Source organism: Protomyctophum parallelum (genome assembly GCF_964188405.1).
Source record: "Protomyctophum parallelum genome assembly, chromosome: 5".
In the NCBI taxonomy this organism is placed as follows: domain Eukaryota; kingdom Metazoa; phylum Chordata; class Actinopteri; order Myctophiformes; family Myctophidae; genus Protomyctophum; species Protomyctophum parallelum.
Window position 1 is genome coordinate 41,395,405 of NC_139702.1, and position 26,655 is coordinate 41,422,059.

The 26,655-nt window shown below is 43.7% G+C and overlaps 1 protein-coding gene across 1 annotated transcript in view; it reads right to left on the minus strand.

Moving 5' to 3' along the window:
- Window positions 1-24,577, minus strand: part of mast1a (microtubule associated serine/threonine kinase 1a) — a gene marked incomplete at its 5' end in the record, with an annotated part of 61,437 nt that extends 36,860 nt beyond the window's left edge. Inside the window, 8 exons of the mRNA XM_083764485.1 lie at window positions 315-416; window positions 1,610-1,819; window positions 3,728-3,803; window positions 9,559-9,719; window positions 14,625-14,697; window positions 15,658-15,733; window positions 16,689-16,777; window positions 24,549-24,577. Of these exons, the coding sequence (XP_083620611.1) occupies window positions 315-416; window positions 1,610-1,819; window positions 3,728-3,803; window positions 9,559-9,719; window positions 14,625-14,697; window positions 15,658-15,733; window positions 16,689-16,777; window positions 24,549-24,577 (816 nt within the window). The remainder of the gene's footprint in view (window positions 1-314; window positions 417-1,609; window positions 1,820-3,727; window positions 3,804-9,558; window positions 9,720-14,624; window positions 14,698-15,657; window positions 15,734-16,688; window positions 16,778-24,548) is intronic.
- Window positions 24,578-26,655: the final 2,078 nt, after the last annotated feature.

Sequence of the window (26,655 nt, forward strand, 5' to 3'; positions counted from 1 at the left end):
ACTGCTTCGTCTATTTCTCACTCAATTGTTTTCAAAAACAATTTTGAAAGCAATGTTTAGCTGTAAATGACACTGTGTATAGCTAGTGTGTGTGTGTGTTTACATGGCTGTCATGTTGGAAACAACAGTAAATCAAGCGGGCGCAGCCGCGCAGCTGGTGCTCAGAGGGTTTGATTAGGCAGAGGTCTGTTATAGAGCGGAGCGGTCTGTTATCAACACATAACTCACCTCTGAATTCAGCGATTGATCAATCAGAATCAAGCATTCAACTAAGACATGTAATAAATGTACTTTCCACCACTGATGGAACTCACCAAGCACTCTAGCAGCCTGGCTGGGCGAGATATGATGATGAACAGCTTCTTCACCAGCTCAGTGACGAAGGTGAGCTCTGAACTCTCTGAGCGCTCATGGGCCTGAGAGAGAGAGAGAGAGAGAGAGAGAGAGAGAGAGACAGACACAGACAGACAGAGATGTCAGTCAAAAAACCAAATGTCACTGCCAGTCAAGAAATTAAATTAGTGTGTGGAATTGAACTGGGTATCGTGCAGTCACAGTTACCAACGGCGCTTAAAGCTTGTTAATTTTCATCATTAAAATGCGAGTGCAATCGCACTTGTTACAGCCAAACTTCATTTGCGAGCATATAGTATGTACTGTACTGAAGGAAGTTGTGTGGAACAGTCGTTTGGTCAGCTTCCGACAGGTTAAGTATGACGTAGCGCTGTGTTGAGAGAGGCAATCAGGTGTGTTTGGGAAACACCAGTAACTTTAAGGACCGCCCTTAACTCCCTATGTACAGTAGTACGTTATTGGGAAATAAGAGCTTCAAGATCATCTGATGAATTGAAAGATCGATTGAAGATCGATCTTGAGATCGATAGTCGCAGCCCTACATACGCATGTGTGTTGTTATTTTTCCGCTGTGTTTTTCAGCAGAGCACATTCCTCCATATGTGGAGAGGGGTGTGAGGGAACCCAATAACAACACGTGGTTCACTCATACGTGGAGGGGTGTGTGAGGGAACCCAATAACAACACGAGGTTCACTCATACGTGGAGGGGTGTGTGAGGGAACCCAATAACAACACGTGGTTCACTCATACGTGGAGGGGTGTGTGAGGGAACCCAATAACAACACGTGGTTCACTCATACGTGGAGGGGTGTGTGAGGGAACCCAATAACAACACGTGGTTCACTCATACGTGGACGGGTGTGTGAGGGAACCCAATAACAACACGTGGTTCACTCATACGTGGAGGGGTGTGTGAGGGAACCCAATAACAACACGAGGTTCACTCATACGTGGAGGGGTGTGTGAGGGAACCCAATAACAACACGAGGTTCACTCATACGTGGAGGGGTGTGTGTGAGGGAACCCAATAACAACACGTGGTTCACTCATACGTGGAGGGGTGTGTGAGGGAACCCAATAACAACACGTGGTTCACTCATACGTGGACGGGGTGTGTGAGGGAACCCAATAACAACACGTGGTTCACTCATACGTGGAGGGGTGTGTGTGAGGGAACCCAATAACAACACGTGGTTCACTCATACGTGGAGGGGTGTGTGAGGGAACCCAATAACAACACGAGGTTCACTCACTTCGTGCAGCAGTTTCTCCAGGTTCTCCTGCAGCTCCAGGAAGTAGACGGAGGTGATGAGGCCCTCGCGCGACTTGCTCAGGCAGTCGCGGGACAGCTCTGCGATCTGGTGGTGGATGAAGCTGAGCACGCCGTCGCCCAGCGGCAGCACGCTCTCCGGGGTGTAGCTGTGGATGAACTCCGCCAGCCTCTCCTCCATCTGCGCCGTGGCCTATAGGGTAGAGACACAGGGATCAGATGGTGGTTAATGGACTGATCCTGTATACCCGTGTTAAATGGATAAATAAATAAATATTCCCATAGCAATCATTGCTACAGTATAGACTAGAGCACTGTTTCCCAAACACATTTTATTATTATTATTATTATTTAAAAAATAAAATTCAAAACACATTCCCAAAACCCAAAACGCATTGTGAGTGGATGATGTATGTTTTGTAATAATAATCTAAATCTAGTACAAAAGTAACTATAGCAACTAAAGTTTTCAAATAGATGTAGTGGAGAAGAATGTACAATATTTGGATCCGAGATGTAGTGGAGTAGAAGTAAAAGTATTGGAAATTGGAGATCTCAAGTAAAGTATACAAGCACCTCAGAGTAAAGTACTTACTGTAAGCAAATGTACTTAGTTACTTTCCACTAGCAACCTAATCATTTCTGGAGTGTTGCTTCAGCCATGTGTAAAATGTGTAAAATGTTGTCAAGTATGTGCTTTCTGTTAGAGACCATGTGACACAGGCCTGCTGACAAGAGGTTTATTTACGATCAATATGAGTGCTGCAATGCACACCGGCCCTGCGGAATGACACGTGCACTGTGTGACATTATCAGAAATCTGTATGTATCCGTACGGAGTTTTTGTTCTGTTTGTCTGCAAGTGTTTACAGAGGATTGTGCACACATCTTATGCCTGTATTTAGGCCAGGTGCTGGACGTCAAGGCATCAAGGCGAGAATCCAGAGGAAGGAAGAAACATCCGAACTCCACAGACTTACTTCATAAAAAAATATAATATATATATACAGTATATACACAGTATATATATATATATATATATATATATCTCATGTCAGAACATCATTGTGATATCAGAACAGGCCAGCTCCTTATATGGAGATCTAGGGGTGATCAGGTCTATCCGACGGAATCGACACCGGGCACTGCACTCCCTGCGGGGTTGTGGAACGCGTGTGTCAAATTTGAAGTCGGTGGGGCGAACGGTTCTCGAGTTACGTGGATTACAGACATACACACGTACACACGCACAGAAACTTGGTGCATTTATAGATAGAAGTCCTGGAAGCTCTAAACTAGTGTGCGGATGTTTCTTCCTTCTCTTTGTCTGCATGGGTTTACCTGTCTGCTTTACACAACAACACAGTAAGAAAGTGGAACCAAATGGACCCATAATAACTCCAAAGGGAGTACAAATTAAATGGCAAGGGTTCCATTTCGTAAACTCATCTCAGTTAAATGAACACTGAGGACTTTACTTTGTAGTGTGCAGTATAGTTACAAGCCACTGTTATTGGCGAGACATGTTTGTCTGGGAGAAAGTATACAAGGCTCAGTACTCAAGTGTTTATTGTGCCATTTTCGGGTCTGCTGTAGCAAATCGTTCTCATTGTGATGATGATAAAGACTCAGTCGTGCTGCGTCTGCATTTGCAGTGCTGGGAGCAGTCTTGTTGTGTGAGGAATAATCTGGGGTTAGCTCTGTTTCACTATGTCTTAACCCATTTAGACCGCTGAGGCCGATTCCACGAATCGCTCTCAAATGTTTTCGTGCCAAGGACCCCCAAACACATAGAAAAATAAATAGCAGATGTACAAGCTTGTATATCTGCTATTTTTGAATAGCCAAGGCAAAAATAAAAAATTACACAGATGCTTTCCCGATTCGATTTTAATGGGATACATGGTATTGTTGTCGGTAGTGTGTGTGTGTGTGTGTGTGTGTGTGTGTGTGTGTGTGTGTGTGTGTGTGTGTGTGTGTGTGTGTATGTGTGTGTGCGTGTGTGTGTGCGTGCGTGCCGTGCGTGCATAATGTGTGTACAATAGTTATGTGATGACACTACACATACATATACGTGTAAGTTTGTGTAAGTCACACTGACCTTGGGGAAGCGCTCCTTGTAGACATGATTCATCATGACTATTTCATTGTCATAGCAGGAGGGAGAGCGCCCCGGGCTAGAGAGACATAGGGAAAACATGGAATATATGTTACAAAGAAGTATAGAAGAGTCATAGACTGATGAATACATTGGAAGGCTGCAGAGCACCGGTTCCCAAACAGTGGCTCGGAGTCGTGGGACCCATTTGTGGGTCACGGACCAATTTTTGGGGGGTCACGACTCGAGTAAAAATCCCATTTTTTTTTCTACTTTTTTTTTCTTTTCTTAACATACATTTTAAAACAAACAAACAAAACGAAGAAATTCCAGGAATTAATAAATAAAGCAATGTCGAAGAAGTATAGTAGTAGTAAAATAGCAGCTCTACAAGCTCACAACACGTCGCTTTGCGACGCTTTGCGCCGCGAGAAAGTAAGTAAGACAAGAGTCAATTTAGTATTTTTCACTTGGATGCATGCAGGGCATCAGCCCCGCAGCAGCCCCGCTGTACTATCTTTAAAAATGCTGATTCACCAATCAGAAATTCAGCGCCCTGCGTCGATCCCTAATGGATCCGCTGGCGTTTCAGTGCACCACATTTGTCACAAGAGTCGGTATGGAGACATCAGACACTAGCAGTAAAGCTGTGCACACCTGTATGCACGCACGCACGCAGGCATGCATGCACGCACGCACGCACGCACGCACCCACGATTCCCATACACAGACTTTGATCAATCATTCCACAAACCTAGACGTCAGGATGTAAAGAAGAAAAAGTGAAAAACATAAAGAAAAACATTCTGAGCAGAAAAACATTACATTTAAATACAGATATTTTACATAACAGAGCGAATACAACCCCTAGCTAAGCTGCCTTGTTTTGATTCCATCAAAGAACAGAATAATGTGCAACGTGTTGTGGGCTTGTAGATTGGATATTTTCACAATAAAATAAACAAATAGGTTATGAGTTATTAATTCATAATGTATTTTTGTACGTTTGGGTCCAGGGAGACAGAATTCTCTTTAGGGTCTAAAAGTCATAAAACTTTGGGAATCACTGCTATTAGGGGATACTTTCTGGGCCAGCAATTCTTTTGCCTACAGTTGTAGAACTAAATGATCCTTAACAGCATGAACTGTACCGTTCCTAGGGGAAAATAGAGGGGACCCCATCAATGAAGAATAGAGGGTTTAAGAGGCCACGTTTCAACCTATTTTCATATAATTGGTCCTCTCTAATGTTCATGATAAAATACCACAATTTGTTTCTACTCTGTCTGTGTCTCATAGGAGGGCTGTGGGCAGTTCAGAAACCCATCCACCAGTGACTTCGTCGCTAGGCAGATTTATTTTTAATATATTTAGATTTGAATTATCGTGAGAAAAATGGAAGCCATCATTGGCTTCCATTTTCAGCAACTTTACAGGAATAGAAAGCCTGCAGTTTCTATTAGCTTTGATTCCCCATCGGTGATGTCACTGGTGGACTGCGTCTTGAATTGGTGAGATTCGAATGTCTTTAGCATTAAGGTTTTCCTATTCTATTCTATTGTATATGTATCTATTGCCACAGTTTATTGTATTTGAACTGCGTTGTGTGATTGTACTGCAGCTTTCAGCTTCCTACGGAAGACAAATACAAGAACCTTGAACCGCATATAGATTGCAGTGTCGCCTCCATACTGTACATGGAGCCGTCTCTGGTACAATAGGACATGTTGAATATAGTGCTGCTGAAGTGAGTTGATTATAGTACTCAGTAGCTCGCTGTAACAGGCGAGAGTACTATATGTAGGCCAGCTCATTCTTATGCACTCAATGTGAGAAGTGAATATTAACGAGCACAGAGTGTGCAGTGGGTATAGCAGCCTGTAAGGCAGGGCGTGCTGCATCCAGAGGGGGTGCCTATGATAGCAGGGTGGCTGTAATAAGCAGTGCAGGAGGAACTTTGTGGAGAGCAGAGTGCCCCAGAGATGTTTGCTAATGGAGAAACAGTTGCACTCTGGAGACACCTCGAGCACTGAAGGTATAAGAGGGTACTGAGTATGATACTGAATGTGTGTCAGGGGCCTGGGAGAGGAACACACACAAACACACACACGCACGCACACGCACGCACATGCACGCACACACCATGTGTTGTTCTTGCTTACTAAGGCATTCTGCATTAAGAGCGTCTGCTAAATGCCTGTAAGTACATAGGGAATTTTAGCAATATAGTTGGACCATCTGTGAAAAATTTTACCGCCAATAGCTTTCTTCACCAATGTGTTCTTATAGGTGTCTAGAATCACCTCTCAATTTTTTCAAACCCAATTCCTCGTGGAAAATTCTGGGGAGCCAATCAAAGTTGAGGAGTTAAGGAGGCTTGGGTGAAAAATATGAAAGTATAAAATTAACTTGTGAGGTGTCTAACTAGGGGTTTTCAGGGGTGCTGAATCCATTCCAACCATTATTTTTTAGTAAAAATTTCTCCCTGGCCATATAATATTGGTATATTGGTTATTAAGCTGTAATGTACAGCACACAGTGTATAATCAATGGTAGGGGATTGGGGTGTTGTTGAATTGATTCTATTCTGAAAATAAAAGAAGAAAATATTGCTAAACACTTGATAAGAGTGTACACCTACTGTGCACATGCTCAGTGGATACACTGTCTGCATGTGGGGACTTAAGGAGCCCGGCTTGGGTCTAAAGATTACTTGTGACTAACTAGGGGGTTTCAGGGGTGCTGAATCTATTGCAACCATTATTTTTGAGTAAAAAAAACAACTCATTTTCCATAAGAACATATTTTATTACATACTGCAAGAAAAATGTAAATCAGAAATGTGCAGTATTGATGAAACCTGGTGTCAACCGGGTGTTACTCAGCCAACTCCTCATCTTCCTCACTCCTTATCTCGTCTTCCTGGTTGATGTTCTTGCATCCTCCATTACACTTGCCACAAGCAGATATACACTTGACCCCCTGGTTTTTACAGCAGCACCTGCGTGTACTACAGTCTCCCTCACAGTTGCAGCTGATGAATTTCAGTATATAGTCTGGGGCAATGGGGTCTGTGGTAAGGACTGGTGCATAGCCTTCTCCTCCCAGTTTCCACCCGTAGTCAAGGACATCCAGTGATGGACTATGTAGCAGTAGCCAGTCTCTGGTTTGGAGATATGCCCGGAGAGAATGTTGTGCTGCAGCTGCAGTTTCTCTGGTATGATCTTCCCAGCAGCAGCATGCTTGCTGAAGGTCTCAAATCTCAAGTCCCCCAAGTCCTTTGGTGGTTTCCCGTGGTACATGATTTTGAAGATTTCACAGCCGGCTGTGATGATGGCATCTTTCTGGGCTTGGATGTCAAGAAAAACGTCTATGGCTGTCTCGGCTTGGTCCGTCTTGCAGAGTTATATATAGATATGCTTCTTACAGGATTGGATAGCTTGGTTCTGCATTCCAAATGGTATCTTAATTTGGGGTCATCTCCGTTGTTCCAGTCCTCATGTAGTCTTTTGATTAATGCTGCATCATCCAGACTCTCAGAAAGAGACGCAATATGTGCATAGCCTTTATGGGTGACTTTTAAGAGCTTTTGAATATCAGGACCACCACAGATGAAGCACCTTAAGCCACAAGCTACAGAATCCTGTTCCATGTTGTTTTCCAGGATGCAACACTCCTGCTCCTTCCCCACATGCAGACAGTGTATCCCACTGAGCATGTGCACAGTAGGTGTACATTTCGCTAATCACTGAGGTTTTTCAGATGTGGTTTCACAAATGTCAACGAGGTCATCACGACCTCGTTGACATTTGTTGTTTGATGTTTGAAAATAGCATGTTTCACTCAAAAACACTTGGTAAAACAGAGGAAAACAGGGATTATTTTCTCCGTTTATTATTTAACATTGAAGTGACTGGAGCAGTAAATCTTTGGATCGCATTATCTCCTGTTTTTTTGTGAATTCGAATTTATATATTATCTATATTATTATCTATATATTATTATTTATATATTATCATATATTATTTATATATGTATTTATCTTTTTTATTTTATTTGTTTAAAGAGACGTCAAAAGACGTCATTGGCGCTGTGGGCTTACTAAAAACAGTCGTCAAAAGACATAATTGGCAGGGAATGAGTTTTAACAAGCCCTCGGGGCTCCTTAAGCAGACAGTGTATCCACTGAGCATGTGCACAGTAGGTGTACACTCTAATCAAGTGTTTAGCAATATTTTCTTCTTTTATTTTCAGAATAGAATCAATTCAACAACACCCCAATCCCCTACCATTGATTATACACTGTGTGCTGTACATTACAGCTTAATAACCAATATACCAATATTATATGGCCAGGGAGACATTTTTACTAAAAAATAAAGAATGGTTGGAATGGATTCAGCACCCCTGAAAACCCCTAGTTAGACACCTCACAAGTTAATTTTAGACTTTCATATTTTTCACCCAAGCCTCCTTAACTCCTCAACTTTGATTGGCTCCCCAGAATTTTCCACGAGGAATTGGGTTTGAAAAAATTGAGAGGTGATTCTAGACACCTATAAGAACACATTGGTGAAGAAAGCTATTGGCGGTAATTTTTTTCACAGATGGTCAACTATATTGCTAAAATTCCCTAACTAAAGGTAGAGCAATGTTTTTGCCAAGATTTGCCAACATTAAAAAATTAAATAGCAGATCTAGAAGCTCACAACAATGCCTCACAAAACTGATTTTCGAATAGTCGCTGGAATCCCCTCAAGGATCCCTGGGGGTCCCGGGACCCCACTTTGAAACCTAGTGAGGTACAGTAGAAGAGCTGAGAGGGCATCCAGGCACTGTCCTCCCCTCAGGAAGGACAGTAAAAATAGCAGATCTACAAGTTCACAATGTGTAGCATCACGGCGCATTGTGAACTCAAATGGCCAAAATGAATATAGGACTGAAGTGGTTATATGTTTTGTAATAATAATCAAAATAGTAACTAAAGTTTTCAAATAAATGCAGTGGAGTAAAAGTACGTTGGACGTGTCTTTAGAGCTTTTTTATTGATACAAAAAATACAAAATAAATTCGATATTTTTATTTTTTGGTTGGCCTCTCCTTCTGCACCGTACTCATTGTGTTTCGCACATGCACGCAGCCGTTCACTTCCTTGTTTACGGCTAGGAAAAATAAAGAGGAAGCACAGAGGTGTAGTCCAGTCTCCTGCGGGAGGTTTGCACATGCTCAGTGTAAACAGGAACTGCGATGATTGAGTGTTCCAGCAGAGGTGCTAGAGGTGCATGAGAGTTGCTGACCCTGAACTGAAATAATAAAAAGGATATAAAAAAAGAGAATAGTACAATGTTGATTTTGTTTTTATTTTTAAAAGTATATCAATTTCATAACTGTGTGGGATTTGTTTTTGTGTATAAGACTGAAAGAGTAAGTACATTTACTAAATGTTAATGTTTTTGTATATTTTTCTTTTGATGCTCGCTTTGATTGTACATGTGTTAAACTTTTATTCTTGCGAAATGACAAAGGAACATGGATACTGTTCATTCAAATGCTGTGGATGATATAAAACATTTGAAAAGGGAAGGAAAAGGGTTGCTGTTTAATTCTCAACTGTTCTGGATCTCATTATTTACATTACAAGGTTTGAGCTTTCTATCTAGCACCTCTGCTGGAACACTCCGTCTCTCTAGAGTAAAATCTCTTCAGAGTAAAATCTACCATATCTGCTGGCACTCTAGCGCCTTTATTTTGAAGAATTCCGCGGCAAAAAACGTGTTAAGTAAAGTTACTTTATACACCATTGTTTTTCCTCTCCTGACACCGCGCCCTCTGACCTGAGACTCCGAGAGCGAGGGCGGACGTGGGGCGAGCGGCGGCCCCCGTCGTCGTCCGTGATGCTCTCGGTGCTGCCGAAGTGCTTGGACAGGAAGTGGAGTTCGTCCATGGTGGGCTGGAAGGGCAGCTGGTGCAGCCGCTCCTGTGAGGAGCTGGACGACTGAGGAGAGACAGAGAGAGATAGAAGGATTGATTGATTGATTGATTGATTGATTGATTGATTGATTAACAGTTTGCAGAATTACAGTACATTTCAAGCACAACTCAATACAAAAACTGTTGGACGACACCATAAAGCAGTACACTTGTTTACAACAGGGTCCACAATTTTCAATTCATCAGAACATTTAGAGACACTTCTATATAGCCAAAAACAGGAAATCATCATAAAAGGCGGTAAAAAGGGAGAAAACATAAACAGGGCTCCATCGTACACCATTCTTTATCCGCAAGTAATAAACATTTTCCGTGAATTATGCATTTAGGAGCTTCCACTGTGCGTAAACAGTATCTTGCGGCCACACAACCCACTATTCATTTTGCTGACACCTGTATTTGCGGGTGGAGGTGTGTCTGCAGGCGTGTCGATGTGCTTTCCCTATTATTTGCTATCTTATGCAATATGCACACAGGTTTAGGACAACGGAAAGTGCCTATTCAAACCACCCGTAATGCCAATCCCTTTGATAAAGGAATGCGCTCCTCAGATGGTGCGACCTGAGTTGGAGCTGCCTCGGCTTGATGTATGCATTTTGCAAAACATTCACAGCTCAGAGGTCTCGTTCTGTCTCTTCACAAATCTGTGATTGTAATTTCCCTCTAATCAGCAGAGTGTCAATTCCTTGTGCACGTGTTTAATTGTCTAGTCAAATAAGTTATTAGATTTGCACCAAGGCGCACTGTGCGCCATTCCCTCGTTCAGTTTCATCACCTCATCACCCCATTACGCAGCTAATATGTAATGGATTTAAAATAATGTAAAATTCCCCATAATCAGTAACACGTGCTGATACCAAATGAAAAGCAATTAAATGCTAGATGGGTGTCATTTCCAATGTGATTTCGCCATAGTTCAGTGCAAGTCTATTTAATTAATTAATTAAATTAAATGAAGGAGATAGGGCTCCTGGCGCGAGATGGAGCCTAAACAGTGAGGGGAAAAAGGGGTGGGGGGGGGATTCAGATTTTACGGGGGGCAGTTTCAAATTGCAGCCGTCGTGCCCTTTGAGAGCAGTTTTGAAGGAGTCAAGGGATTCCCATGTCTTAATGACTGTTGGTACTGTAGGGCGTTCCACATTTTGGTGGCATAGGAGCGAAATTAATTTAGTCCCTTGTTTGTGCCGAATCGGGGTGAAGGGGGTGAAGGGGTGATAGGAGGAAAGGACAGGGAAGCAGGCGAGAGAGAGAGAGACGGAAGGGGAGGAAGGAGAAAGGAGGAAAGTGTGTGTGAGAAAGAACAAGAATAAATAAGTGAGAGGATGGGGTCTTTTGGATTTCACCCTTGCTGCAAACTAGGGGGTTTTCATGATTCTGAATCCATTCCAAGCATTATTTTTGCACTAAAAACACTCCTTGGGCTAAAAACGACCATATCCACTTGCCCAAATGTGCCCAAAATGTGCTGACCTCATCACATTTGTGATGACGTTGGTATGTCGTTGTGTATGGCCGTTTTTAGCCCAAGGAGTGTTTTTTGTGCAAAACTAACTAATGCTTGCAATGGATTCAGAACGTTTGACATTTGTGCCTTATATAGGATGTGAATGGTAAGTCACATATAAACCCCTATAAAACTAATGCCGACAGCCGGTTAGAATGTATGTATATAGACAATATTTTAGGCCAATAAAAAAGACTACATAACAAATTTAGCACTTTAAACAAAAGAAGCCTATCGGCTGCCAGACTACAACAAATGTTTTTGTGTGTGTGTGTGTGTGTGTGTGTGTGTGTGTGTGTGTGTGTGTGTGTGTGTGTGTGTGTGTGTGTGTGTGTGAGGGTGTGTGTGTGTGTGTGTGTGTGTGTGTGTGTGTGTGTGTGTGTGTGTGTGTGTGTGCGCGTGCGCGTGTGCATGCGTGCGTGTGTCGCCTTGGGCAGGTTTATGGCTGTGCTTTTAAACAAGCCTTTTCTTCATCACAGCAGGACAAGAAAGAAACCAGCCCAGATCAATGAAAATGTCATCTCAAGGGGAGGCACTGGGGCTGGCCTACAGTACGCCGCACCATATTTCCAATGGAGGTCACAGTCACCACAAATGCACTGAACTGACTGTTGCGAAAGCATTGATTCCAGTCCACGGCATCAATTAAACACTTCAAGAAAAGAGGGAAGAGAGAGAGACAGAGAGAAAGAAAGCAGGGAGAGGTTCTCTTAACGTGTGCACTGTTTACTGAGGAGGAATGTGCCTTCATCGCCAAAATATTTCACTGGATTGTCACTTACAGTGCAATCACTGCCTGCAAATGTCTGTTCTTGTAAAGTCCTCAATAAGCTACGAGCGTGTGGCGATACTTTCTTTTTTCATTCAGTATCTTTCCCGTTGGCTGACACCTCACAAGGACCGGTGTGCAGTGCACCTTTTGCCTAACTTTGTGTCTGTCCATTTTCACAGCACCGGCGCCCTGCCTCACAACCTTTATGCAACTTATTTTTTTTGTGTGCATAAATTATGTCCAACCCCCTCTCGACTTCCTCCACCCCGCTCCTCGTTTCATCTGTTCTGCCTCACATGCGACAGTCCTGCCGTAACTAATCATGCGAGTAATGGCCCGTTGCTAGAGCTGAGAGAGAGAGAGAGAGAGCACGGACAACGAGGGGAAAGCGCAGGAGGAAAAGGGGGAAGAAGTCTTGTCGTTAAATACTTTGTCACAAATAGCTGATCTTCAAGTTCAAAACGCATCGTGCTGTGTTGTGAGCTAGCTTGTAGATCAGCTATTTTCAAATAGCCAAAGTATAAAAACAGGGCTTAAGTGGTTGATACATGTTCCGTATTAATAAAGAAACAAATAAACTAGTGCTGATATATAATTGTAGTGGAGTCAAAAGTAAAAAATGTGCCTCTTTAAATACTCAAATAAAGTATTATGTACCTCTAAACTGGACTTAAGTGCAATACTTAGTAAATACTTTCCATCACTGGAAGAAGAAGAGAGAGGGAGATAGTTTGGAGCCGAGCACCTACAGAACACACTGTGGTTTAGTCCTCCTCCGCTCGTCTATGTGTTTGTCTGTCTTCTACGCTCTAATCCCTTGCTTCTATCATCCATCTCTGTCTGGAGGAATAGATAAGAGATTGTGACTGCAGGGCAGCGTTGCAAATTGGTTACGCAGATTCTCTATTACCCACTCTCTCACTGCGTTCTCTGCTTCAGAAAGGCCAAGTCATCAGCCGCAGATAAGAGAATATCTTAGCAACCAACTGGTTATTTTTAGGTCTGCTTTCCATGGGATAGATTAAGAAGCACTGGGGTGCTTTAACTATTCCACTGAGACTGAGTATAGCGCAAAGTATAAAGAACAAAGAACAGAAGAGTGTGAGTGCACGTGTGTGTGTGTGTGTATGTGTATGTGTATGTACAAACAATTAATGTGTGAACTGTACAATGTGCATCACATTTTGCTGCTAGTGTGCCATTTAATCATTTTAAAGCAGAATGAAACAAGAGGAGAACAAATTCCCTAATATCACAATGCGTACTAATTCTACACACGGTAATATATGCACATATATCCATAAAACGAAATGCATATTCATGTGCAGGATAGTATGAAGAAATGAATGACAAATCACAAATATCTCAAATTAAATTTGGTGTTTCATTCTCATGACTAATGCAGCGACTGCAGATTTATTAAGTAGATTCACGAGGGAGGATAAAAGCCTATTCCAGATTACTTATCTCCCTTCCCATAAGAATAATTCATTAATTAACAGATGCTTTCAACATACACTAATGCGTTTTCACTTGTCACATGCTGGGAAATTAATGGTGAAGGCGTGAACTGTCGAATTTGAAGTCGGCGGGGCGAACGGTTCTCCAGTTACGTGGATTACAGACGTACACACACATGTACAGAGACTGCATTTATAGACAGATAACAAAAATATACAAAAAAAACATCTTTTAGTCTGTGAATTTGGTCAGAATTGTCAGCACAGCAAGAATTGGTCCATTACAGCATGTTTATTGAGACTAGGATCAACTAAGTCAACTGCCTTTTTAAAGTATTGTGTTCATACAATAACCAATAATAACGAATGCACACTGCACATGTCATCTATATATACAATTGAGAAGAAGAGCACACTTTGTGTGCGCACAGCTTTGTGCAGGTTTCAGTTAGCCAAGTCATAGACCGTGGCCCGTGAGGTATGCGGAAGTGTCGTTTACACCTGTGCCGTGATACGTCACAGACTTTACTTCTGCCTGGGCCGTGGCTCAGCGGTCCAGGCACCCTGGCTGGTGCTCCAGTCTGGCAGTGTGCCGCAGGTTCGACTCCCGATCCCGACGGCCTTTACTCCATGTCACCCCTCCATCTCTCTTCCCATTTCCTGTCAGCCTACTATCTATCCCTCTATAAAAAATATATAAAATAAAGGCGAAAGCCACAAAAAATAGTTTTGCCTCTGCGTTTTCAACTCAGCTTTTTGAGTTCCCGTTGATGCGCTGGACCGTAATGAACGCACAGAAAAAACACGGCCAGTGGCCATGAAAGAAACGTCGCTGTCTGCCTTCGTTCAGAATGTACGCTTTGTGTGTGTGTGTGTGTGTGTCACACTCTGACTATTCACAAACAAAACAAAAACACAACCTTGTGGCGTTATACGTGAGTGCAACCATCTAGTGTAGGGGTATTCAACTGGTGGCCCGCGGGGCTACCCCTTTGTGGTCCCTGAAACAATTAACATCTTTTTAATTTTTTGGAGAGCTAAGAGCCCCCCCTCCCCCCCCCCCCACAAACACACACACACACACACACACACACAATCATTCTACAATTGTGGCCCTCTGCCTAATCTAGTTGAATACCCCCTGTTCTAGAGTATACACACACACACACCTACCGTTGAACTAGGTGTGTTGGTGCCATATCCAGAAGAAGGCAGAGAGGCCAAGGACCACCTCCGACCATCGGCCCTGTAAAAGGAAAGAAATGAAAAATAACGGTGGAAGTTTTATTACGTTGACCTGAAGGTTATTCCTCTCTATCACTTTCTGCGGTGAGAATGACTCCTATTTTAAGTCTCTATTACAGACTCTCTGCGTAACAGAGACAGTGGCGGCAGTCAGGGCAGCAATTCCACTTCTTCACTTCCATCAAGGCGATTATGCCTTGGCTCCTCTTGTCTCCTGCCTTTCCTCGGGGCATCTCCAGACATCTATGTCTGTGGCAGAAGAAGTACTAGGATGTTTTACTTATAGTCTACTTTTCCGGGCCCATAGAGTCCCATTGTGAATCCGGACATGTTGAGTATACCAAGGTTTTATTTTAGAAATGTAGAAACTGCCGGATGCTAACTTGCATATGTAATGAAAATTCATCATGCTTTATGTAGCATGTGACGTGTCAAACTAGGGGGTTTTCATGATGCTGAATCCATTCCAAGCATTAGTTTTGCAAAAAAGTTGGGCTAAAAATGGCCATAGCCACATGTGATGCTACTTACATGCTACTTGATTTGATTGGTGTTAATGGTATGGTCACATATTATAAATTATAAATATTATAAATTATAAATAAATATTCATATAAATATTTCATACCAAAAACTATAAATATATATAGCTGATGACTCATTCATACAGGTTGATGCCTTCATTCGCGATGTGGAAGCTTAGGAAAATCAACGTTCTGAACAACAACAAAAAAAGTTGCTTTATCGGTGTGTTAGTGTGTAATATTTGCATTCTGTGTGAATGTACACAAGACACAAACAACATTGAAAGTATATATTTCGGATGAACATACATTTGACTGTGCATTGTGTTCTGTCAAAAAACAGACTTTATTGTTAGGTCCCTAATGTTGTACTTGCATTGTTACATACGTGCTTCTCAGTGTGTGCATGTGGGTGTGAATAAAGAGAAAACAATGACCTTCTAGAGGAAGCGAAGGAAAAATGAGCTGGTCCGCTGGGTGAGAAGTTGCGTGGACTATCCAAAGGACTGCTTCCTATTGAGACACAATAAAACAAATACATCAAAGGCACAGCGTAGTAGTGTTGAGTTCGTCGACTAAAATTACGATGAAAAATGTTCGTCGACTACCCTTTTTCACTGACGATAACTACATAAATAAAAACTAAGCTATGATGACTAAAACTAAGACTAAATATGTTGATAATTTTGCCAACAAATAAAAACGACCCCAAAATGTTGGGGAGGGATGAGTGCAGAAGAGATCATCCAGGAAAACTAAAAGACAAGTCATTCTTCTCAGTAACCTATACTTCACTACTGACGAAACCGGTTAGTTTTCCTATGAAACAATACAATGTTACAATGTATCTTTACTCACCTACTGTATGATACAATATAATATCACAATGTGTCTTTAGTTATCCACTAGACCAGTGTCCGGCCGTAGAGCACCGAGTCGATAACGATGGAAGTTGGAGATCCATGCCCCACCCGGCTACAGAATGTAATACCCGTTGTACCCGTGTCAGAGTGCCCGCTCCACCCATCTGGCTGTGTCCCTTTTATGACCATAATTTATGGAGATGAATGTATCTGTCTCTCTGTGTCCCTTTATGGAGTTCTGTGTCAGGCATGCCCAAATATTAAGTGTTTGTGACGTAAGAACAGGCCAGCACAGAGGCCTTTTTGGGGCGGTTCTGGACAACCGTGGGTCCGACCGACTTGACACCGGGCACTGCACCCGGAACGTGTGTGTCAAATTTGAAGTCGGTGGGGCGAGCGGTTCTCGAGTTACGTGGATTACAGACGTACAGGCGTATGTACACAGACACACACACACACACACACACACACACACACAGAGACTTGGTGCATTTACAGTATAGTTAGATTAGATGATACAATATAATATCACAATGCATTTGTAGTTACCTATGATACAATATATTGCAACATACCATATATTAACACAATGCATATTTACGTACCTATGTGTCCCGGCAGTGGGGAGTGTGGTCGTGGCAGAGTAGGAGATGTGCTGGTCAGAATGAGGCTTTTCCGGTTACTGGTCCGACAACTAGCGCACACACACACACACACACACACACACACACACAAAGAAAAGAAAAGAAAACATCATTATCCGTCTACCTTTAAAGCTCCATCAATATCAAAGAGAAGACATCTGGCAGACACTACTCTCAGGCCATTGTTTGTGTGTGTGTGTGTGTGTGTGTGTGTGTGTGTGTGTGTGTGTGTGTGTGTGTGTGTGTGTGTGTGTGTGGGCGCGTGCGTGGGCGCGTGCGTGCAGAGTAGGGGATGTGCTGGTCAGGATGATGCTTTTCCGGTTAAAGGTCCGACAACTAGGGGACATGTAGTGCACGTATTAGGATGTCTGCAACAGGCCACAATGTAAGGCTTTATTGAAGACCGGACGCCCAAGTAGGAGACAAATGGCAGCAAAAAGCCTTTTAAAGATGTAGTGTGATTTCTTTCCACCCTAAAACATGATCATCAGGTATTATTATTATATTAGGAGGAAGATTTATTTCAAACAACAAATGCTATTGCGTCTGGTAGTCTGTTCTGTACTGTTACACTAAAACTCAGCTTTGCATCATGCACCTGTGCACAGTGTGAAGCTCATCAGCGCCACTTTGTCACCTGTTGTTGGTACCCTAAACATAGGGACATAGAGACATAGGGAGTAGGGACAGACATTGCTGGTCATTGGAGTGGCTGCACCACACAAAAAGTGTGCTGAATTGGCAGAACGGTTAGCTCAACCGTCTGGGCACCTAGGCTGCCGAGCCTGTCTAGTGTCTACTGTACCCTATCAATAAAAGCAAAAAGCCAAATGTTGTTTTTATGTGGGTCAAGGTTTCTCCCTCCAGGAAGAAACCCCAAAATACAAAGGGAAGACATCATTGCACATAACAACCACACCAAGGGGTCTAATGAAGTACTCCTCATAAACACCTAAGATAGGGAAACCAAGTGAAAGAATGATCACTTCTGCATTTTGGAAACCAAATTTTGGTGCCCAAATCGGAAAAATGCGGAAGTAGAGCGTTATTCCGGGTGCTTCAAAACGCCACTGAGCAACTTCCATCGAAATGAATAGCAGGGGACTATTCATCCGCCCTCTATCCTTTATAACTCTATAAATCGTAAAGGCATAACCCTGTCCATCATGGTAGACAATTTAAATCTTTTACCGCCAACACCCCCATCTGGTGTCTGAATTGTGTACTTGTTTTGATCCAAAAAGAAGAATCTGAGATATTACGATTCTAAAAAGTGTGTTCCCATAGACAGCATAAGCCAGCGGAATTTTCACTTCCGTTTGTTTTGTTTTTTTCTCGTTTTTTGTTTGGAGTGTTATGAGCGCGTAGAGAACACAGTTTATATTAAAAAATCACACCTGTGTGAAGTGAGTGGTGCAACTCCATGTGGGGGTCCCCGAGGGGTTCCCGGAAGTTCCAGACCCACAGGAACGTCGGGTGGGTGTGCCAGGGTGTCGGCCGGTTCTGGCGAGCCGCCCCACGTCCGAAACGGTTGAGAAATGACAGAGTGTGGGGGTCCCTCTACTGTACTGTCACTGTACTGTATTGGCACACCCAAAATCATCATATATACACTTAATATGTGTGCGTGTGTTAGGTTGCACAACAGTGAGACTTGGTGGTGAAAAACAACCATGCTATTTTCGTGCTCGGACAGACCCAGGCAGGCAGCCAGGGATGGACCTAGCCAGCCAGCCAGCCAGCCAGAGACACACACACGCTCCATAAGGGAGTGGTTGCACCACTCAAAAAGGCATCAAAAGGCGATCTGAGCACAGATCCTATAGCACAGATCATATTGGCATGCCCCATGTTGTCAGAATATTGTGAAGAGGAAGATTTTCATACGTGGACTGAGGTTTGCAAGAGAGGCGTGCAGAGTGTCGCATTCTGGCAGTGTGGCTCACATACTTTATACTGTCGGCCAGAAATCTGCCAATGCCATTTTTCGTTTTCGGACAAAATGCAAACAAACACAAAGTCCAAAATAATAAAGCCATTAGCAAATGGTTTAAAGTAGTACAATATAATATCCAAAGCTGTGAATAATGACGATAATGACGTGCACTGACAGTGCAGTGCAGTCCTTTTAAAGCATGTGCGCCAGTGAACCATCTCTGAATGGAGTAGCCTACAGGGGTTTTCAAACAGTGGTCCCCAGCTGAATCATGGAGAGTCGGTAACCAAAGGACCCTTATAGATCTCTAACTCTTGAGAGCGTAAAATGAAGGGTCCATTTGGTTTCATTTTACGCTCTCAAGAGTTACATTATTGTTAAACATCTGCATTACTTAATTTACAAGTAGTCTACAAAATGTGAGAATGTAGCAATAATGTTATTTTGATCAACGTTTGTCAACAGCATTTAATTGTGGACAACATCAACAAAATATTCGAAGTTCTGGGTCTGAGAGGCTAAATGTCATCAAATGGTTCAAGTGGCTCAAATGCTGAAAAATAATGGGCCTTGATATGAAAAGGGTTGAGTAGCCTACAGGCTGAGTGTCATCATCATCTCTACAGAGGAGCTCCTGTCACAGCAGAGTAATGAAGAGCGCCCTGATGAACCGGCACTGCAAAGCTTTTCTCCATGTTGCATCAGCCAACCACGCGCTGTGCAGACAGACGTAAACGATAGGTCCACGCTGGCAAGTCCCGAGCGGTCACTGCCAGGGGTCCATTTGGTGTGCGATTTGTACCTTCTCGAGTTCTCGGAGTCAAGACAAGACAATAGCCTAGATCGGTTCATTTCAAATGGCCGAAATGTGTATAGGGCTGAAATGGGTGATGCATGTTTTGTAATAATAATCCAAATCTACAAAAAACTAGTAGCAAACGTTTTCAAATAAATTAGTAAAAGTACAATATTTGCGTCTGAGATGTAGTGGAGTAGAAGTATTGTAAGTAAGTATTGGAAATTGGAATAAAGTGCAAATACCTCAAAATTGTACTTAAGTACAGTACATGTAAATGTACAGTAAAAAGTAAAATGTAAAGTAAAGTTAAATGTAAAGCAAATGTAAATAGTTACTCTCCACCAGTGCCGTGCACAGATATACACTAGGTGGTGCTAGAGCACCTGCCCTTTGCCCTCTGGACAGCAATGTGCCCTTTAGATTTTTTTTTATTATTATTATTTTTTGTACAGTGTACAGTGTACAGTATGTGGACCATGGTGACATTGATCAATTATTGATAAAAAGCTTCTAATATATTATTTATGCCCCAAAATCTATAAATCTCACACTATTAACCCATTTTGACCTGAGATCAGATTAAAAAAATGTCTTCTACATCCTGACAGTTTTCTGAAAAAGCTGTTTCTATGTCAGTGGTTCTTCACCAAAAGGGGTTCCCGCCAGGAATGGGTTAAGGCAACCGGCCGGTTCCACGCGCTGCACAAGGTGCCCTTTTTTTTCACTTGAACACCTGCCCCTCTAAATGTCTGTGCACGCCACTGCTCTCCACCACTGTTATTGTGTACAAAAACCCATCATGTTCAAATCTTTTCCATGCTCAACAACATCCCCGCTATCTTCTCTTCCTCTTAATCCCCTCTCCCCCACCGTTTCTTTCCTCCTGCTCACTCTCAGTCTCCAGCAGCAGTCGTTCCAAAACACTATCGGTGACGGAGGCTACGTCCAGCATGCATGGAGCCTCTACTGTGAGCTCCCGCTGAGGAGTGAGTGCAGAGTATACGAGTACTCAGCCTTGTGGAACATAAGAAGACGCGGGAATGCTGAAATATTCAGGGAAAACGCATTAGGGTTGGAAGCGGATTAACGCCGTCCCTTCCTTCCAGCAGTCTCCCACACGACAAGTGAGGAACAGACTCCACAGAGAGGGAGAGAGGGAGGGGGGGTGAGGTGAGGTGAGGAGAGAAAGAACTACAGTTAGATGAGGGAGTGGACTCAGTGGAGCAGGGACATGCAGAGATTAACTTTTGGACAAAAATAGCGAAAATAGCAGATCTACAAGCTCACAACGCGTCACAGCGCTTGTAGATCAGCTATTTTCGGGGCGCAACCCAGCACTCTTTAGCAGAGCTAGTGTAGATGCGGTGTAACGACATGGATTTCAAAAGCAATTCTCCTGAATGCTGCCTTCCGGTATGGCATGGAAAGGAGTGGCATTTGCATTTCTTTCACCATGTAGTAAATGTTATATATTCGTGGTCTGGAAAGGGCGGTTGTTTTACAGACGGGTAAAAGGGCAGGGGCTGAAGCCCCCTCTGATGTCTATGTGTGCACGTCCCTGCAGATGAATGGTAGGTGGTTAGTGGTGAGTGACGTGCATCACAAGTAGACCGTGACTTCCTGTTGGGTAATAACTATTATGCTTCCTCCGGGTACCACGGCAGAATAAATTGAGTTTTCATAAACAATACAGAGAGCCAGAACAGAGCCTGGACTTGTTTTCTTTTCTTTTTTTTCCTTCTTATTATGAAGCGCTAATGTTTTGACGTCAGACTCCGGTACTATATTTCTCATAGAACTGCTTGCATCCCTACTACTAATCCCCCTCCTCCGCCTTTCTATTAAATGTAGCTTTTAGCGAAGTTTCAATAAGGAAGATCTCTGTTGTCATACAGCTTGAGAGGCCGGCACATCTAGCCAATCTGCAGTCAGCCAATCAGGCGACTGGAATCCGTCTTTAAATGTCACTGCCTCTGTCACTGCCTCTTTTCAGTTTGCAACCCACCTCCATCCCCAACTCCACCTTGTGTTGAGAAGGAAGGAGGTGCATCTGCTCTGCCACCACCAGCGTCTAGACTCCACTAGGGTTCTCCATATTAAAAGCTAATCTTATGCAATAAATGCAAATGGAGTCTAATCGCCTAATCTTTCATGCAATAAAATTTAGTCATTTGCAACAACTTGATCTCTCTTGAATCATTCCTGGCTGGCTTGTCTTCCTCCCTGTTTGCCTCTCAAATCCTGCTCAATTATCCTTCAACTCTTGGCCACTTTCACAAATTCAGGCTTTCAAAAAAAGACCACACACACACACACACACACACACACACACACACACACACACACACACACACACCCTGTGGGTTAGGGGTGGTAACAAACAGAGAAACAACGATGATAACGACGTGGTCTGTCAGCTACTATATGTTTCACAACACTTTTAACAAAATGCTCAAGGAGGGCATCTGGCCCGGAGCTTTTTTGCAGTGATAAAAAGTGCTGTTCTTTATAGTGTATAATATAGTCCTGCTCCAGGTCCCATAATGCTGTGTCAGAGCACATATTAATGAGAGCTCTGCTACCCGCATACATGCCTAAAGTTGATCTGTTTACAGTTTTTCACGATTGTTAACACACGTTTTTCACAACCTAACAGCATTCTCAAAATTGCACACACAAAACTGAAAACCTCATACACAAAAAGCTATTTATATGCCTTTATTGACAGATTCACAGTGGACTGACAGGAAATGGAGAGAGAGATGGGGAGTGACACACGGCAAAGGCCGTCGGGATCAGGATAGAGCCCGCGGCATGCTGTCAGGCTGGCTCAGCAGCCTGTAGGTCCCAGACGGCCAATACAACATACACTGATTTCGTTTTATATACAATAATAACACACTGCATTCATGTCTCTTAACATATATAGTGGCAGGGAATCTGCAATCGTGTGGCAGCCACAGTGGGCGCCCCTCACTTCACACTAGTGTGATTTTTATTTATTGCTCAAGTAACTATGGTGAGGCAGGGTTTCAGCTTTAAAAACTTAAAAAAAGCCAAGCACAGCCAGAGATCTCCAAAACGGTAGAGTAATCATGAAGGAATTGCTTCCTGATGGAATACGTCCGTCCATAATGAAGTGACGTGAGGTGGTACGCGTATACGAAGGCAGACGAGGAGAGGAATTTTGAGTGTTACCAAGGCAACGCATTCAGAGTCACCCCCGCACGCACACCACCACAACCTGTCAGGATGATTACTGATAACTACTGGAAACAAAAACAGGGGGGGGGGGGATTAAACATAACAGAGGGCATCGACTCTGATCTATGGCCATGAAACTGAAAGATATGATGTCAAACTGCAAATGAAATATGAGAGAGAGAGAGCGAGAGAGAGAGAGAGAGAGAGGTTGTTGTGTACTGTATTTATGAGCATGCTGCTGTTGTGTGCACATGAAGTGTGCTCGGTAATCCGTCATGATCCATTCCACGGTGTAATACTCTGATCGTGCACGTTCATTAGATCTGTGTGTGTGTGTGTGTGTGTGTGTGTGTGTGTGTGTGCGTGTGGCACTGTGTGCCACAGAGCAGCCGCGGGGCAGCTGGGTGATGTTGTCCCTCAGACACAGTGGTCCTTCAGAGAGATCCAGGGGGTCCCCAGCTAAATGATAGTATGGAACCAAATGGACCCATATGGGTCTGTAACTCTGAGAGTGTACAAATGGAACCATTTGTACACTGGTTACATTTGTACACTATCAGAGTTAAATTAACATTCATTTTACAATATAAATGGTGGGTCCCAGAGATAGAAATGCCATTAAATGGGGGTCCGTAGCCCTAATGCATGTCAAACTGGAGGTCCTTGAAATGAAAATGGTTGAAAATCACCGTAAAAAGCCGTAAAACATCTTCTCTTATGGAGGGTCCCTGCATGGCATATCTTTTCAAATGGGGGTCTGCAGGCTAATGAGAATCATTTTGGGGGTCCTTGACATGAAAAGGTTTGAGAACCACATGCCTCAGACACAGTGTGATCCTCCATGGGGATCGATGGATGGGGCATGCTGGCTGGCTGCCTGCTACTGCCATGCAGGGCTCCATCTGATGATGATGATGATGATGATGAGAGACAGCCAAGATACAAACATGGATGCACATGGTTCAGACGGAGAGAAAAAGGCAGATACATGGACCCATCGACAAAAAGACGAACCGGCACGCAGGCAGGCAGGCAGGCAGGCAGGCAGGCACGCACGCACACACGCACCAGTGTTTGTGATTTTTGCAAGTCGACTTGCTGGCAGTAAAAGTTGAAGTTGAGTCGATACTCATTCGATGACGTCATCAAATTGACTGGGACAGGGGGGGACGGGGGGGATCTTGCCAGACATCAAAGGCAGAGTCATAGCTGCACAGAGCTTGTTAATTAATGAGACTGAACTCTGATGCCTGCAGGGTGCTGGTTCCATCGAAAACAAGAAAACAAAGGAAAGAATCACTTCTGTCCACGACAATAACCAATCCTGCAGTGAATTCTGTATACACAGTGTGTACACACAGTGTGTTAATGCTAGCGAGCTAAAATAAGGCCATCCTTGCTCTAGGAAACGCCAATGTTCCAATCGCGATCACCGGACAATCAGAAAAGACCTCCGAACATCTGCGATCTGTTCAAAACCACGGACAGCACATTAGTTTTCAGAGAAAAGAGCGTTGCAAAGGTGAAAGAAACAGTGTGGGCGGGGCCCTAGCAACCTTACCGTGCATATATCAACCGGAACGGTTCCAAAAATGAAACACAGCGAGGCAATCTTACAACGATATCAAACGCCTCAAGACGAGTCTACTCCTGATGCGTGCACCGCATAATTAATTTATATGACGACTGTACCTGTCCTTAGGATCCAATGTGTTAATGCTTATACTACTGTACTGTATATATGACACACACACACACACACACACACAAACATCCCTGGCCTGTCTGTGTCTCTGTCAGTGGCTACGAGGCTTCAGTCTGCCTGCTGAGAGGCAGAGGGGAGATCAGGGGTTAAATCTGTCGTAATGACAAGCAATTATACCTGCAGGTCATCTGCTGGCGCACAGCCATGTGTCACTCTCTCTCTGTGTCTCTATTTAGACACACACACACACACACACCATAAAACAACAACATCATCAAGCTGTCTACTCTGCACACACACACACACACACACACACACCCACACACACACACACACACACACACACACACACACACACCATAAAACAACAACAACAACATCAAGCTGTCTACTCTGCATACACACACACACACACACACACACACATTTGAATTATTTTATTTGGTCCACACTTTAAAAGGAAAATGCATAAGGACACAAACAGTATGGGTGCAGTTATGTTACAATCACAAGCCTATGACACATGTTTGGAATCATGATACAGCATGCAAGAATGTCACTCAGCAGCGTCTCTGATAGCCATATTCGTTCACACGACGGTGCTCAGGACTAGGCTTAGTCTCATATGGTGGCATAGACAGTACAACAGGGACAGTACAACACCTCGCAAGTCCTTCTGCCTCATCCTATGGACACTCCAAGCTGTCGAGAGTTCGAAACGCTCCCACAAACGCTCCCACGCTGTGGGCATGTCCCAGGCTGGACCATCAGAGAGAACGGAGCCGTCTCACACCGCCGCCTGGTGACAACACGCGGCGTCCGCTTGCCGTAGGGAAGTTGCCGACTCACCGGGTCTCTCCCGGTGACGCTGCACCCCCCATACTCCCTAGCCGCTCTCATGGGCCTGGAAGTCCACACACCGCTGCCCCGATGGCGGACCGACACACTGCCACTGCCTCTCCTCCCGGCACCTGTTGTTCACGGGAGGGACCAACAGGCAGCGTAGTAGACTACGTCGCTGGGTACATCTTGACGTGATATCCTGACACACAGCCACCGCCACAGGAGTTGCAGAAGTTCCAAATGCTGTACCCACTACATTAACGATCGTAGTTAGAACGGGTGCGGTTGTTAGATGTTAAAGAACAAGCAGAGTTGGCGTCACACACACACACACACACACACACACACTACAGTACAGTAGCCATGGTCCTTTTGGGACCGCTACATTTACAGAGCAAACGTGTGCATAAACGCTCATATTTCAAATATAAAGCTCACCCAAAGGTGCCACAGGGGTGGTAGAATCTTCCTGGGTCGCTATTAGCACCCGCACATTCCGCGTTGCTAGATAAAAAGCATTTTTATCTGGATTTTTACTCGAGTCGTGACCCATAAGAATTGCTCTGCGGTGCACAAATGCAGGGGCGTGCATACGTAGACGCCAAGGGGTGCTTGAGCACCCCCTAGTGGCCCTCTCTGGACCAACATGCCCTTTTGTCACGTCCATTTCAAGAGGCATTTGGTACACTTTTTTTCTTGTTTTGTATTATTTGTACGTGTATTATACTGTATAGTATGTGGCCCATGGTGACATCGATCAATTCTGGATTAAAAGCTTATAATATATTTATTTATACATTTGTGTGTGAGACTGTGCACACGCACACACACCCCCACACGGAGGCATCGTGCCCCTCCCTCCGCCTCCGTTCACTCTCACTCAACGTGAACGCGCGTACACTCTGCACAGGGCAGCATTTCGCAGAAAGGGCTTCTGACTTCTTACATTCTCACGAATGACGGACCCGGTCCAAAAAGTTGGACGGTCGTGACCACAAGCAGCCAGCCAGGTAACAATAAATAAAATGACCCAGGCACTTGGACCATGTCCATGCGGCCGCTGACTCGGAGGGGAAAGTGAGCGAAACGAGAGATCTACTAGGCGCATGGGGCATTGGCAGCCCCATGAGCGATGTGGATCTATCATTTATATGGAACGAAAGTACGCTTAATAATAATAATAATACATTTTATTTATATGGCGCCTTTCAGGTCACTCAAGGTCGCCTAACAAAACAGAAAAGAAATACAATACAATAAAGCAAGTTTAAAATACAGCAAGTTTAAAATACACACAAAGGCCTGCAGCAGACTTCTACTCAAGGTGGGAGTAGGCTTGTCTGAATAGGTGAGTTTTGAGGTGGGATTTGAAGGTGGGGAGTGAGTCCATGTTGCGAATGTCGGGGGGAAGGCTGTTCCAAAGGCGAGGGGCAGAGCGGCT